At 33.7% G+C, this 15,503-nt stretch overlaps 4 protein-coding genes across 14 annotated transcripts in view; 3 read left to right on the forward strand and 1 right to left on the reverse strand.

Annotated features, from left to right (window-relative positions):
* The window catches only part of LOC128670762 (very long chain fatty acid elongase AAEL008004-like), a 127,457-nt gene that overhangs the window by 53,936 nt on the left and 58,018 nt on the right, over positions 1–15,503 (reverse strand). The window lies entirely within an intron of this gene.
* Positions 86–8,153, forward strand: LOC128670759 (uncharacterized protein). Of its 6 annotated transcripts, none has more exons than XM_053746728.2 (11): positions 86–385; positions 752–944; positions 1,933–2,028; positions 2,174–2,295; positions 2,477–2,601; positions 2,861–2,987; positions 3,335–3,474; positions 3,689–3,840; positions 4,350–4,455; positions 4,897–5,071; positions 5,507–8,153. In XM_053746728.2, exons 2-10 carry the CDS (start codon positions 770–772, stop codon positions 5,009–5,011), a joined length of 1,158 nt encoding a protein of 385 aa, XP_053602703.1. In that variant the 5' UTR covers positions 86–385; positions 752–769; the 3' UTR covers positions 5,012–5,071; positions 5,507–8,153. The 6 variants fall into 6 exon arrangements, with proteins under 6 accessions (XP_053602703.1, XP_053602701.1, XP_053602702.1 ...); XM_053746726.2 differs by having other exon boundaries at positions 88–385; positions 752–953; XM_053746727.2 differs by having other exon boundaries at positions 88–385; positions 2,165–2,295.
* Positions 8,398–12,531, forward strand: LOC128670758 (traB domain-containing protein-like). 6 transcript variants are annotated; one of them, XM_053746718.1, is made up of 10 exons: positions 8,398–8,618; positions 8,912–9,060; positions 9,385–9,509; positions 9,759–9,885; positions 10,049–10,191; positions 10,684–10,841; positions 11,066–11,168; positions 11,579–11,735; positions 12,129–12,227; positions 12,394–12,531. In XM_053746718.1, the coding sequence occupies exons 1-10, from the start codon at positions 8,531–8,533 to the stop codon at positions 12,439–12,441; spliced, it is 1,197 nt and encodes a 398-aa protein (XP_053602693.1). In that variant the 5' UTR covers positions 8,398–8,530; the 3' UTR covers positions 12,442–12,531. The 6 variants fall into 6 exon arrangements, 4 of the variants coding, with proteins under 4 accessions (XP_053602693.1, XP_053602692.1, XP_053602694.1 ...); XM_053746717.2 differs by having other exon boundaries at positions 8,399–8,618; positions 12,126–12,227; XM_053746719.2 differs by lacking the exon at positions 12,129–12,227 and having other exon boundaries at positions 8,400–8,618.
* Positions 13,358–15,488, forward strand: LOC128670771 (uncharacterized protein). Its single transcript, XM_053746748.1, has 4 exons — positions 13,358–14,124; positions 14,204–14,375; positions 14,493–14,652; positions 14,763–15,488. The coding sequence occupies exons 1-4, from the start codon at positions 13,587–13,589 to the stop codon at positions 14,901–14,903; spliced, it is 1,011 nt and encodes a 336-aa protein (XP_053602723.1). The 5' UTR covers positions 13,358–13,586; the 3' UTR covers positions 14,904–15,488.

A 15,503-nucleotide genomic window follows, 5' to 3' on the forward strand; every position in this document is an offset into this window, starting at 1 on the left:
GAGACCCTAAGGAACATATTTCTTAGCTTCGATTTAAAAAAAAGTATACTTTCAGGTTTTGACGTTGACACTTTGCTTGGTGGTCGGTACCAGTGTGTTTTTTTGTTGTCGAGTTTGCTACGTAGGTATATAGTACCTACCTAGTTAGTTTCCAAATTGCAAAATGCAGGCAAATGTTGCATCGATAATTTTATATTAGAGAGTCATAAATAAGTGGCATAATAAAGGCATACATTTGTTTTGACATAAAGCACAACGAATGTGCTGTTAAAGTAAGTAGGTACCTTAGATTTTCAACAGTTCGTAAAATTTATGTCGACGTGGAAAAAATAGTCCGTCCTGTGCTATTAACATTGAGTAAGAGCGCGTATTGTTGTCAATTTAGGTAAGATTTTTTTTGTAATATTGCAGCAAACAAATAGTTTCAACAATTTAGTCAAAAATACTTGTTTTGGTGTTTTCGTAATAAAAGTTTGCCAGATGCATTTCAATAACCACGACCTCGGTGGCGCAGTGGTAAGGTTCTTGCCACTGAACCGAGAGGTCCCGGTTTCGATTCCCGGTCGGGTCATGATGGAAAATGATATTTTTCTAATTGGCCCGGGTCTTGGGTGTTTATCTTTATATGTATTTGTTATAAAATATAGTATCGTTGAGTTAGTATCCCATAACACAAGTCTCGAACTTACTTTGGGGCTAGCTCAATCTGTGTGATTTGTCCTAATATATAAAAATAAAAAAATATTTTCAGAGTGATTCTAAGTTCACAATGGAAGCCACGGACCGTCTGCTTGGTAAAGAAAGTCTAGACAGTGATAAATTGGCTGGAAAAGTGAGAACATCAGGAGTCAAGTGTGACATAGTCAATGAGTGCCAGATGTGCATTAAGGCTGAAGACGGTGGTGGTGATGTTCACTTGAATGCTGTTGATAAGGCTGTTCTAGGTAACAAAGGTATTGTTGTTGTTATATGTACTTTTTATGTTGCAGTATATTAAATTGGACATTGAAGTAGGTACCAATATCACCTGACATAATTTTTGAAGACAATAAAAGTCACCAGAAATATGTATTGAATTCATACCATACTAATATCATAACTATGATAGCCACTCTGTCACATTTTCTGTCACACAGCTAAATCTCTAGGTAGATTTTGATGAAATTTGAAATAAATATGATTAATGACCAGAGGTAAATATAGGCTAATGCGGGCAGAGCTGTGTGCAATAGCTAATATGAAATAAGTGCATTATTGACACTCAGTGTGCATCTTACAAATAACCTTCTTAGACAATGGATTTGAAACAAATATAGGTGTCCTAACTACTATAAAGTATTTTATTAATATGTGTAAGTTTTCATATATATAATTAGAATAGAATAATAGTATTTGTTTAAATATCTAAAAAAATCTTAAAAAGAAAGAAAGAAAAAAATTATTTGCCAAAAACATGAATACAAATATACAAATTCATGTCAAATAGAATTAAACCTACATGTTTTACAGAATATAGGTATGCAAATATAAATAAATAAAGAGGAGCATTCTATCCACCACAAATAATAAAAAAAAAAGAAAAAAGAATTATAATGTATACTACCACAAAATTCTATGAGTCTATCATTAAAGAAATAATTTAAAGTAGGTATATAACATTTATCAGTTAATAAAGACTTGAGGTGCTTTTTAAATAGATTTAAATTTAAGCTTTTATATTGATTTGGAATTTTGTTGTAAATTTTCAGTGCCATATATACTATACTATTACCGAGTGCATTGGAAACATTGCACGAATACAGTGTTTTTGCATTTTAAAAGCTATATCCTTATCCATAGAATTGCCCCAGAAAATTATTCCATATCTGAGTATTGATTCCACTAAACCATGATAAGCTTTAAGAAGCTTACTTAAACCTGTATATTTTTTAGATAAACCAAAGTTTGTCACATCAACTCCAGACCAAAAGAAGGATAGCCCAACTGACAATCAGACTGCAAATTCAAATCCCGAATGTGATTTAGAGGGTAAGTAATAAGTATGCCCTTTTTCCCCCTTGCATTCAGAAAGGTTTTGATTTCAGGTTTTAATGAAAAATCATAATTGCACTGTTTTTGAGCTCTAGTTGTCAAACAAACCTATAACACAATCCTTATTGTGCAGATGTTCCAGACTTGCCCATGGATGATGGTCTCCCAGAGACTGTGACTGTGCTCAATGCCCCAGACGGAGGCAAAGTTTATTTGGTGGGGACTGCACACTTCAGTTTACAGTCTCAAGAAGATGTTTCTAAGGTATGCTTCTAACTGGAGTCTAAAATACCTTATTGAAAATGAAGATGTTTTAGCTATTATTTTTCTACAGTATTTAGTTTTTTGTACACCATTTTTATTTTGATATCGGAGTTGGTTTTAGGATTTCTATATCAATTTTAAAGTGTTTGTTTGTATTTAAAAATTCACATTATTGTTTTAGGTTATTCAAGAAGTGAATCCACATATTGTTATGGTGGAGCTGTGTCAGCAAAGGACCAATATTTTACTGCTAGATGAAGAAATAATACTCAGAGAAGCCAAGAATATAAATATCAAAAAGATAAGGTAAGACACAATCCATGTTACCTGTTGTATTTGGAAAATTGTCAACGCATTTGAGCAATAGGAATAAAATGACAAAAACAAAAAAATATGGTGATTAAGTGACGTAATTTTTTGAAAGTCAAAAGTATTCTTAATGTTGTGCAATCAGAACTAAAAATAGTAAAACACAGAATTAATACAAATGAAATTATCTAGTTTTTTTGTTTAAATACTTTTATGGCATGATATCCCCTAATAAAAAATTACTGACTTGTTACAGAGAAACTATGGCACAGAATGGTGTCTTTAATGGCCTTATGTATATTTTACTACTAAACATGTCCGCCCATATAACGCGAGAGCTTGGCATGGCGCCTGGCGGGGAATTCAGACGCGCCATGGCAGAGGTAAAATCACAATTAAAAAAAAATATATTTCGATTAAGCCTGAAATGTTCCTTACGTGGTAGGTGTATCTATATTTTCTAACAGTGTAAAAAATTTCATTGATATCTGCCCAGTTTATTTTGCGTATAAAAACACACTTGTAGTAATATAAATGCGAAAGTTTCGCATATATACTACTACGATTTTACATTCAACAAAAGCCATAAATATTTTTTTTACCTCATTTTGTAATGTGAAACCACAGGATTATATTGATACAACTCTAATGAGAATGAGAGTTCCATTAGTAAAAGTAGTCCAGCCGTTGGTCCAACCAGCATTCAAGTTACATACTTTATAATTTTCAGGCTAAAAAGATTCAGAATTGCATCGTGCAGCTTGGTGACCGGCCTATTGACATCACATTGCATAGAGCCATCGCATCACTGTCTTGGGGACAGACCATACGATTTATTTGGCATCTGCTCACTTCTAATAAGAGTATAAGGTGATTAAGGTTACTGTATATCAAACAAATCTGCAACTCAAACACTGCTAGGTAGTTAGTATCGGAAAATTTGGATGTAAGTGTGAATGTTTGTTATGAACTATAATGACTTTCATTTCGGAGAAGTTTGGTGCATAGCTAATACATAATCTGAAACAGTATAGAGTACTTTATGTTCTGTTATCCTCACGGCTATTGTGAAATATGTTTGCAGCGCGGAGGAAGTGGAGAAGTGCAAGCAGAAGAAGATGCTGGAGGACATGCTGGAGGAGATGGCGCAGGAGTTCCCGGCGCTGGAGCGCGTGTTCGTGCTCGAGCGGGACATGTTCCTCTGCAACTCGCTGCAGCTCGCCGCTCTGCAGCCGCGTTAGTATACACTTATACACTAATTTACCTGTTGACAATCTGTCAAGAAAGTGAAGAAAACGGATTTGTAACGTACTACATTTTTTTTGCCATTTCAATATCAAATAGAATAGTCTAGATCGGTAGATAAACATACAGTGTTTCCAGCCAACAGGAAAAGCAGTGCACTTATTTTCACCACTTTGATGACGAACTGTAAATTAGTTTTAAAAAAAATTGGCTTGTGGCTGCGCCCTAGGATAGCACCACTCCATATCCCGCCGTGGATATCGTATTTAGCCTTGGCTATGTGTCCCGTACTCATCTACCCATAGTCCATAACTATAATTATTCTAAAGGAGGGTTGCCATCACGCAGGTTGGTTGTAAATAAAAGTAGAATCTTTACGGCGTCACAACACCGAATGCAAGATGCGAAGAGTTTAAAAAAAACTTCAACGACTCAATAATCGAATACACATACATAAGCATGTTCATGTTTCTAATAAACTTTTTCTTACATTGTTACAGGTAAGGAGCCCTGTCGAATAGTGGGGGTAGTCGGTATTGGACACGTGAATGGAATAGTTCAACACTGGGGCAAGATCAAACCGCAGGATATCCCGCCGTTGTTAGAGTAAGTTATCCCAAGTTTTCAATAGTTGTTAATCTGTAAAGCTTAATGTAGATGGCGTTACTGTAGTTGGTTGTCAATCTCATACGTTACAACTTTGAACTTCCAGATGGATTTTAAACATGTTTTTTTTTACGAAAATGTCATTTTTGCCACAAGCTTTTATTGTCGTCAGAGCGTCCTCAGGCTTGTGGCATTTGAATCCTGACAAAAAAAAACCCATGTCCGTGCCGTAAATCGTTGAGGAGTGCCCTCGTTGAGATCCGTTGGATAACAGATGGTCTAGCTTAAAATCTGTTCCATCGCGATACGTTGCTTAGAATCCGAGATATTGACAAAAATAATTTATGAGCGGACATAATAAACGCGAAAGCTAGTATAATATAAAATATAACTTGATAGAGTGCCTGTGAAGGTCTAGTTTCTAAGTAAATGATTTGACAGGGTTCCGCCGGCGTCGCTGACGACCCGCGTGCTGCGGGCGTCGGTGCGAGCGGCCGCGGCCGCCGCGCTCGTGTACGCGGCCGCGCGCTTGTTCCCCCGCCGGTGGCTGCCCTGATCACTCACTCATCACTGTCACTGTCACTGTCACTGTCACTGATCACGATCATCCCTACAGGTCAGTTCAATGTACTTATTCGTCGCGAAACAGAAGATTGTAATGAAAAATTTAATAACTGACTACATTCCGATTAGTGAAATGAGATACTTTTTTCTAATGTCAAAAATGAAATTTTATGTAGATCTTGTATGACAGTATTGTGATGTCACGAATTTTGGAGTCAAAAAGCATTTCTAATATATTTTAATGAGATTGAAAAAATAGTAATCACTGGTTGTTTATGCAGTCTTACTCGGGCAATTGTGAGAGAATGTCCCATATCATTTTAGAATTATGATTTATCAGGAACTGATTCACGTTCACGAGCAAGGCAGGCCTCCCACAATTGCTACAAATAAAACTGTATGAAACAAGTAAATCAGTTATTCTATATTTGCCTGTTACTATCACAATAAATCAACGTTTCTGATGATCGACGTTTTATCTTTACAGGTTTCTCCTACTGCTGACTACACTTGGTAAGAAGATATCGATTGGATTTGATAATGTGTGTTTGTGTATTTGAAAAATAAAATATTGTTATTGCCGAATTTGTTATTGTTAGGTATATAGTTTTTAATTTTAATGAATGATGAGCATTACTTTTTAAGAACAGTCCAAATTGCATTGTAAATGTTAATTATATGTTACGTTAGTATAAAATTGGCAAAGCCTTAGTTGTATATATTGGATGTGACAATTTTTTTTTCATGCTTATTTCATGAATTAGCTTTTGATACATTCTTGAACACTGGCTGTTTAACTATATCTCATGGCGATTAAGGTTTTATAAATATACTGAAGAAAAAAATATTGATCATCGATATAGTGCTGCATGTCTATGCATGCTACTTGTCTAAATTAATTACTATTCCTAATATTTTTGTCAAATAAAATAATTATATGTGAGATTATAAGAATAGGACGTATAATTATTTTTCAATAAATTTCCTAAATTTTTACGCCGCTAGAGTTATTTCTACTTTTTTCCTAATATTTGACGACTTAAAGTATGTTGAAAACGTGCAATATCATTACTTACTCGGCGTTATTGTAGCGTTCGGCTTTGCCTCTCTCCAATATTCTGACTCGTTTGCAATAACCAACATTTTTGTGCTTGTATCCTAATGTGCTATTCTAATGTTGCTAAAATAGTACAGGGCCTTGTAGACTAAGTCCTAATTATCCCTACCTTAATTATTAAGTTATTGAGTATGAGACACGTTGGTAATTTTTAAAATGTGAATAACATTGCACTAAAGTGCCTTTTGTTTAAACATGTTCAATACGCGAAGGCATTTAGATTATTATTGAAAATGGTTCGGGAGGAAAATATTTTACCATCTACTTGGGCCGTACTGGATATTTATTTACATTTTGCAACTGTACTGGATATCTATTTTCTTATGTTTTTGCTGACCATTAAAAATGGTCTGAAAAACAACATTTGAACGAAACGTGACCCTTTTCATGCAGTCGGCTAATAACTATAGTGCTGCCACTATAGTTATTTTAATCCTTTACCAAAAAAGAGTTAACATAATGTGTATTTAGGGTTCAGAATACATAAATATCCGTAACTTTGCATTGTGTGGTAGAATTTTATATTTCTTTAAGCCACATTTTGATAATGATATAAATGCCTATGATGGGCATAAAGCGAAGTTAGTGTGTAGATTGCATTGAAGGAAATTTATATGAGTCGATTTAGTCTTCTCCTCTCATAATATAGGGTAACAAATACAACCTGATCAGATTTATATGGGTTGTTTAAAGATAATATTTCTTAATTAGGTCTATGATGTTCTCACTTATACATTTAGACGCCCTGAAGTTTGCTTATTATTATAAAATATATTAAAATTTAAATCAGCACCCAGACGTGGGTTTACACACAATTTATGCTCAAAATACTGGCTTAATCCAATCTTATAGATGTTTATGCCTAATTTATTCCCAAAGTGTCCGGCGCAAACCCATACCGCATAATATAACTAAAATAGTCTATATTAAAGATAATATTCAGATTATCGCTATAATAGTATAGTTTTAAGTAAACGAGGATTAAGTATACATGTCATGTTTTCGACTGATATAATAATACAATTTCAAGCAGTCAATTAAAAGTAGTGGAATATATTATGTAGGTATACCTATTATATTATGGCCATTGGATATTCTTAAAGCGATTTATTATAAAAGCTACATAATACATTACAATAAAAGATATCTGATTTCTGTGAAGTATATAAATTCGCGGGCACGACTAGAGATGGGTTTACGCCCGCTATTTTCTCATTTTATTCCCAAACAGTCCGATGCATAGTTACAATGCAAACCCAAGTAGTAGATGCACTAGTTTGGTTTGCGCTCGACTTTTTGGGAAGAGCTGGGAAAACACTGGGAGTAAACCCATCTATGGGTGCGAGTAATCATATTTGATCTACGATTAAAATTAAATTGCGTTGATCTGATAATAAGATTATCTTGTGACCATAATAAAATAGTAGTCCGAATAAAGTTTTTCGCACTTTATACATTTACATTATATCAGTAATGTATTTCCACCATGTCGCCCTATAATCTGCGTCTGCTTAATATCATTATAACTTACGTATGTATTTCATAGGTATTATTTATTATATGCAACATGGTTTTGTCTGTACCTTAGTAATTAAGTCAAGCGAATTTAAAATTCTATTGAGTTGTTGTTTTTAAAATACTTAGTCATAATTACTCGTACATATTAATTTAATGTTATTAAGTCGTTTTTTCCCCGTACACTTGCGGTTTTTACCATTTTCAATATGCAGACAAAGTAATATAATTGAAATAAGATTTATTCGTAAAAATTACTAATATTCTAAATTATAATAAAGTAGAATAATGTTATTATTCAAATGTTCATGAGAACTGTGATAATTAACAACCACACGCGTCCATTCTTTTTTCATCGTAGTTTTAAATCTAAGCATCAATTTTAAATATTGTCTGATTATTTTTTGTTATCGTGTCAAAATCTGTACTGATCTGAATTGTTCATGATTTAATGGTCACAAATATTGTACGTTTATTTCCTATCAATAAAATATTATTACTATCTATTGTACTTATTTACGGCATGGCAACATAAAAAATATTATTTTAAAATAATTAAAACAAAAAATCGAGACGAATTGAGAAACTGCTCCTTTTTACGGTTCTTAAGTCGGCTAATTATACTTAGTTATAAGATTTGTGAACGACACGACATCACAAAATCCTCCTTGCAAAAACCTATCATCTCGAACGCTAAAACTTCTTAGAATAAATAGAGTTACTGGTTTTCAAATATTGTTAAAATGTAAAACTGACATTTACAGAAAAATCAATCAAAATCATGGACAGGCAGGGTACAACAATTTAAAAAATTCTAAACCTGTAAATCGCTTTTTATCATGACCAAATTTATAGGTAAACAAAAATTCTCGTCGAAATATGATATACCGAACATGTAAAATTATCAGGCACTACAACTCGTTTATAGAAACTGTCTTGATAGCGAAGCGAACACCAAGAGCACCCAGTGAGTACCCATGGAATAAGTATAACAATTTGTTTCTCAGATAAACTTATTTTCGTTGGTTGGGTACCTAGGCCATTTGTGTTAATACTTCACCTAGGCCACTTGTGTTAGACTTAACACTTAAACCTAGAAAACGACAAAGAATTAAGTGTTTTAAGTGGATGTGGATCAATTTGGAGCATAGGTACGTTGCGAAATCAAGTAATCAATGAGTGCGGTGAAGCAACACAATATGCCGCTACTTTAAAGAAGCATCTACTTACTCCAATTAATTTTTATTTTATTATTTTCAGGCCAAATCAATTATTTTCTGTCTCAGAGACACCTCAGTGATTTATCCTTGCCACCGTCAGCTTCTCTCGTCCAGAATGACAGTCGGGGGACCGTCGTGTTACTTGGCACGGTCCACTTCAGCAAACAGTCAGTGGAAGATGTTACCACGGTACGTCTTGTGATAAACATTCATCACAGTCAGTGGAAATGTTTTGTTACACCCAGAGATAAAATACAACATATATTTATTGCCCATAAAAACAAAAACAGAATTATGATATTAAGTTGCTTCACACAGTTACAAAAATGTTTACGATTTGTTAAAAAAACAGGCAACAATATGCACCACAGAAAAAGTTTTTTTTGTTATATTCCTGTGAGAAGCTTTTATTTGCCATATTAATTTAATTTTAATTTAATTATGAAACTGTAATACTTACATATTATTTTTCATACATATAATTTCTTACATTTTCATTTATTAATTTAACAGATAGTGAAGTCTTTAAATCCAAATGCGATACTCGTGGAACTATGTAGACAAAGAGTGTCTCTGCTAGAATTAGACGACAAGAAGTTTTTAGAAGATGCCCAAAAGTTTGACGCTCGGAAAATGAAGTAAGTGTAGATATTGTACATTGCAATTTTAATAGCTATGTCCATACGTTTCTTTCCTACTGCGCAGAATTTCATCTCCGTGACGACGACTGATGGCCTTTTGTAAGCATGGTCAGCGCTCGAACAACACAAGATAGAGTTGAGCGTCACGAAGATAACAATTTTGCCTTGGATGTGTGGGTTTCACGGACTCGATGTAATGCTGACCGTTATATAGGTAGGTACTAACATTATTAAAATATTTTCCAGGCAAGCTGTGAAAGGACAAAACATAGTATCTGGCATGTTACACGCTATGCTACTCAAAACATATGCAGATATAGCAAAGGAACTGGGAGTGGCACCCGGTGGTGAATTCAGAAGGGCTTACCAGGAGGTTTGTATGCTGAAATAATTATGACTCTTGATAATAATCTGTATAGGTTTTACTGCCGCGTCGTTTAAGTTTTTGGCTCAGTTAAATGAATCAATTCAAAATTAACACTAGGTAGGTAGGTACCTACATAATTTCTAATCATTGTTTATTTTTTACATTTCAGATGAAAAAGATACCTGGTTGCAAGCTCTTCCTCGGAGATCGGCCTATACAAATTACTATAGCACGTGCCTTTCAGTCGTTAAGCGTTTACGAATTAGGTCAAGTGCTCTATCACCTGACTACTTCAAACCCTAAACCATTAGAGTAGGTATCCTACATATATTTTTTATATTTGTCTTTCTTTTATTCTTATAACTATTGTATGTGTGTGTGGAAATTTGTGTATTAAAATTTTAATTAATTAATTTTAATACAAAACACGTGTCTTCTCGCTCAATCAGTACATACAGTTAAAGACAAATAAACCTGATCCACTTGTGTTATGTGGTGAGTGCGCTTCATCTGCCTCCGATTGTACATTATTGTATGAGCAACGTGGTCTGTTATTTTACTGACCTAATACAAATGAGTTAAACGCAATAATAAAGTGTGTCTGTTGTCAAGCGCAGTATATACTTAGTACTTAATCTTCCATAACTAAGTATACCTACCTATATCTCACGTTTTCGCTATTTGATTGTAATTATTTTTTTCGCTAGAAATCCATCAATCAATTATAAATCAATGGCATAAAGCCTAATGCTTTATTATATAAAATTCATCGAATCTTTTAATGGTTATTTTATAAAATTTCAGCAAAAATTCGCTTGAAAGGTACAAAGATAGGGATTTCGTGCAAGCACAGTTTGAGGAGATTACGAGGGACGTCCCGGCGTTCAAGAAAATATTTCATGTGTTCGTCGACGAACGTGACAAATGTCTCGCATATTCATTGCAGGAATGTGTGCGAACAGGTTGGTATTTCAAGGAAAACCATAACACCTCTTTAGCTATCACTGCCTTCTGTTCTGGCACAGTATTTTTGCCGGTATGAAAAGTACTTTCTTTCTCCGTACTTCTAACTATATGTACCTATAAATATCAAGATTTGATGAATCGGCAAAGCGTGAAGAGTTAGTAAACAAATATACAAAATCATTTGGCACAATATAGATTTGGATATTTTTTTTTCCGACAGTGAATAATCCTAGAGTATTGGCAGTTGTTGGCATGGGCCACGTAGATGGTATAATAAAATATTACGGGAGAATGAAACAAGAGGATATTGTACCCTTATTATTGTAAGTTACTATAATGCTAAGGATATTTTGCAATATATTACAATTGTACCTAAAAGCATGTAATTAATTTCAAGTTAAACTTGTCTAAATGTGGTTCAAAAATCGTGGTTAAAAAAATATTGAACTTAACTAACGACTAAGTTCGATTTGATTTTAGGACTTACCGTCCAGTACCTAATAATAATTTTGTCATCATGCTTCGTTTATACGTATTGAGTAATTTTATATGGGGTAGTCTATATCTTATTTATACTCTGAGTACCTACCTACTTGACCTTATCTCGTTTTGGGTACGTATACATTTTAGATAGGTATGAAAGTATCGTAGTTTACTGCATACACAATAGAACTAGAAAGGTAAAATAATTTTTGTACATATTAAGCCGGCTTCCCAAGGTCCGTTTTTTCAGAGACGACTCACCATGCTCTGAGGAACTAGTGCATGATGACGAGTATGCTGAGGTAAATGCTTGGCCGTATGCATACGCCAATCGCTGTGCTCCGATGCGTTCGTGGTGTGGTGCGTACGTAAGCATATTGCCTACCCTGAAACCTGGGAAGCCGGCAGTAAGTATAAAGTCTAACTTCGCGGCCATCAGTCTTACTATTTTTACCTAAGTGTTATTATAATGGTAGATATGGAATGGTAGTAAGATTTTGATCATTTTTTTTTAAATTCACACTGGGTAGGTAGGCTTTTGATATTATTTACAGGTAGGTAGGTAGATATACTATCTAGCATAGTTTATATACTGTCGAAACAGTTCCCTTTACCCGCGTTGTCTGATGCTGTTGTGCTATGTTTATGTATTTGTAAATTTAATGAATATAAACAATTTGAGTTCAGAAATATAATACTTATTTCGTTATATATTTAAGTACCTGCATAAGGTGCTTAGCTTTGTAGATGTGCTAGAACTTGCACATTGAAATCATATTATTTTTTTGCTATTTCAGCAGCAACTAGACTTCCAAACTCCATTATTTGAAACAATATATTCCATATTGGCAGAACGTTTTGTTGAGATAACAAGATGCATTGACCTACAAAATAAATATGTAGGTACTTAAATATAATCCTGTCTTAAAGATCGTTTCAACATCCCATGTTTAAAGTTGTCTAGCTTTTGTAGTTATTATTCAGTTAAACTTTTTATAATTATCAATGTTTATTTTTATTTCTTTAGGATGGCAGTGAAATTAAATATTTCTTATTTCTTTTCAGTGTTCCTCCTCGACCATATTATACTGTCCTAATAAGAAAAGGTATTAAATATACATTTTATTTTTTGATATTTTCGTTTTTTTACAGATTGTTATTTGGTTAAGCATGTAATATTTATGAAATAAATTGTCATTACTACTTTGGGTTTTTGTTTCTATAATGGTTCCAGGCTTGTTGGACACCTACCCTGTTATTCATAAAAAGCGATCTATGTAGGTAGTGAAAACATATTTATTTTAGCTATATATGTACCTATGTTTTAATCGGAGTATTACTGCACATTTATCCCGACAGTACAGCAATGTTTGTTAGGTACACAAAAGCTTAGCCGCCTTTTGTTAGTGTCGATTTAAACGTTTATTTTAGAGTACGTACTTTATTAATACTTTCATTATGTAAGCATTCGTTTGTGAAAATACATATACAACAATGTAGCATATTCGAAATATTCGGATGCCGATATTGGGAAAAATAGTTTTCCATAAGATAAAAAATTTTCGAAAACTGGGATACGCCTCACGCTGTAAAGTTTTCGAGTAAGTAAACTGTCGGAAAAGAAGCTTGGAACACTTCACATGTGAAGACTGCAACGTTTGTGTACCTTAGTTGTACCAGTAGCGCCATCTGCGCTGAGTATTGCGTAATATTCGTATTCCATGTACATAAAGGAATTATGAAAGTAAACACTAGCCACTTCTAACAGTAATAAACAGGAAAATTAACAAAATATGTAATAAAAGTAGGAGGGGTAAAGGGCATTGTATGTAATCTTCGCCTACGCATAGCGCGTGCGCGGATTAGTATACAATACTAGTCTATGGTAAGAGGTATACCACGAAATGTGCGTGCATGCATGCAATACAACAATACAGACGTTCATCCTTTTTCTTTTTTAAATATCAATCTAGCATGCAAAGCGTTGTTGCATGCTAGATTGATATTTAAAAAAGAAAAAGGATGACAGTGGTCCGAGTTAAACAATGGTTAGGTAAACTCTGAGGTTGAATCAATGGTTAAACCAAGTTGAACCCAGTTTGGTCAGTGACAGTGACAGCTGACAAAAAGTACCATCGATGTTCGTAAATGTTTGTTCTGGATCTATATTTTATTTTTGTATCTACCTATCTACCTACCTATTTATTATCGTTTTATGTTACCTACTTATTTTGTAAAAAAACCATCAACATTAGAGAATGATGTTTTTGAAATATATTATCATTATTTTAATATTCTTAAGAAGTTTGCGTAATCAAGAAACAAGTTGCGGTTGCAGTGGTATCAATAGGAAAGAATATGTAAACAATAACATCTTCAGCAATTTTGTTACAAAAGATCTATCCCAATTTCAATGTCTTATTGGACAGGAAGATTTAGATTTTCATAAAGACTCTACTGAGGAAATGATACTTGTGCCCGAAGCTGAGTATCAAGTTGGAACTAACGAAGTAATAATACAAGCCGATAAAGAAGGCCCACAACGAATGATCAAACTAAGAAGTTTCTATTTGGACAAATATGAAGTATCAAACAGAGATTTTAACCGTTTTGTTAGTTTAACCAATTATAAGACTGAAGCAGAGTTATTTGGAGATAGTTTTGTATTTACACTATTTCTTAACAGTACTTTTAAACAACAGTTACACGATTTTCGTGTTGCACAAGCTCCTTGGTGGTATAAAGTTGAGGGTGCCAATTGGCGGCATCCACATGGCCCAGACTCGGATATCACAGGTTGGTCTCAAAATTCCACTACCTACTGAAAGAAAACATCCAACTGGGAGTAAAGTGTGATTTGAAAGTATTTTTTTAGGTATATATAACCATCCAGTAACACATATATCCTGGAATGATGCCGTTGCTTATTGCAAATGGAGAAAGGCCAGACTACCAACTGAAGCGGAATGGGAGGCAGCCTGTCGTGGTGGTCATTACAACACCAATTACCCTTGGGGTGATAACCTGTATCCTGATAAAAAGCATATGTAAGTAGTGAATTTAAATTCACAATACTGCAAACAAACTTTGTTTTCCTAGAGAATCCAGAAAATTGTTTTTGAAAAATAAAAATTATTATAATATTGATTTCCTTATGATTTCAGGGCAAACATCTGGCAAGGAACATTCCCTAATCACAATTCAGCCAAAGATGGTTATGTAGGAACAAATCCAGTAGACCTATTCCCACAGAATGTTTTTGGTTTTTACAATATGGCTGGTAATGTCTGGGAATGGACACAAGATACTTGGTCTAAAAGTCAGGTGTGTATTTTTTGTAAATTGGACATGCAATTTGAAGACCATAATCTTATATCTTGATAGTAGCGTCATGTCAATATAGATTTAAAACCAATAATCTCATATATTTTTAGCCACAGGAGAAAGTGAAAAAAGGTGGTTCATATCTATGCCACCGTTCCTATTGTTACCGATACAGATGCTCAGCTCGCTCACACAATACTGCGGACAGTTCTGCGGGAAATCTGGGATTTCGTTGTGCTCGATCTTATTAAAATGTCTTAAGTGAGTTTACCTGATAAGTACTTAATAATTATGTTCCATGAATCTCTTTTTTTTATACTGTAAAACAGAATTTGTAAAGTTGTTGGTATATTTAATTGATAAGAATAAAAATACGACTAGTCTTCCAATTACGTAAATGTTAGGTAAGTCTGTCTACACATGATATGTAATATGTGTTAATGTATGAAGTTCCTTTAGTTTATATAATCTTGTATTGAGTGTGAAGTAGAGCAATGTCTAATCAATGAGTCTATATAATTTAAGTTTAATGGTTGTGGTAATTGTAGTTGGGGCTATTCAAAAATCGTCAGTTGCATGACTAAGCATACTTAATTTATTAAATAAAAAAAAAATGTTAAATTTTGACATGTCATGCAAAATAGTATTTGCATCAATATTGAATGAAGAAAGGTCCCAACAAGTCAGCAGTTTTACAAGAGTTAGGTCAAAAAGTCTAATGTATGCAAAAATAAATATGCAAATGAACACTTGTTATGTACATTTGCATGTAATTAATTTGTCATGTACTTAAATGATTTGAATAGTTTGTTGGAATAAATGTTTTTTAATGAGAATTAATGACAACTTAT

This window comes from Plodia interpunctella, chromosome 6, assembly GCF_027563975.2.
Source record: "Plodia interpunctella isolate USDA-ARS_2022_Savannah chromosome 6, ilPloInte3.2, whole genome shotgun sequence".
NCBI classification, from domain to species: Eukaryota; Metazoa; Arthropoda; class Insecta; order Lepidoptera; family Pyralidae; genus Plodia; species Plodia interpunctella.

Excerpts from the sequence above, each read along its gene's own strand:
- LOC128670758 (XM_053746717.2), top strand. The coding sequence starts at position 8,531 with ATGATATACCGAACATGTAAAATTATCAGGCACTACAACTCGTTTATA. Across the intron at positions 10,842-11,065 it reads GCAGGAATGTGTGCGAACAG|TGAATAATCCTAGAGTATTG; the intron begins GTTGGTATTTCA and ends TTTTTCCGACAG. Across the intron at positions 11,169-11,578 it reads GATATTGTACCCTTATTATT|AGACGACTCACCATGCTCTG; the intron begins GTAAGTTACTAT and ends CCGTTTTTTCAG.
- LOC128670759 (XM_053746723.1), top strand. The coding sequence starts at position 770 with ATGGAAGCCACGGACCGTCTGCTTGGTAAAGAAAGTCTAGACAGTGAT. Across the intron at positions 2,602-2,860 it reads ATAAATATCAAAAAGATAAG|AGAAACTATGGCACAGAATG; the intron begins GTAAGACACAAT and ends GACTTGTTACAG. Across the intron at positions 3,475-3,688 it reads ACTTCTAATAAGAGTATAAG|CGCGGAGGAAGTGGAGAAGT; the intron begins GTGATTAAGGTT and ends ATATGTTTGCAG.
- LOC128670771 (XM_053746748.1), top strand. The coding sequence starts at position 13,587 with ATGATGTTTTTGAAATATATTATCATTATTTTAATATTCTTAAGAAGT. Across the intron at positions 14,125-14,203 it reads CCCAGACTCGGATATCACAG|GTATATATAACCATCCAGTA; the intron begins GTTGGTCTCAAA and ends GTATTTTTTTAG. Across the intron at positions 14,653-14,762 it reads ATACTTGGTCTAAAAGTCAG|CCACAGGAGAAAGTGAAAAA; the intron begins GTGTGTATTTTT and ends ATATATTTTTAG.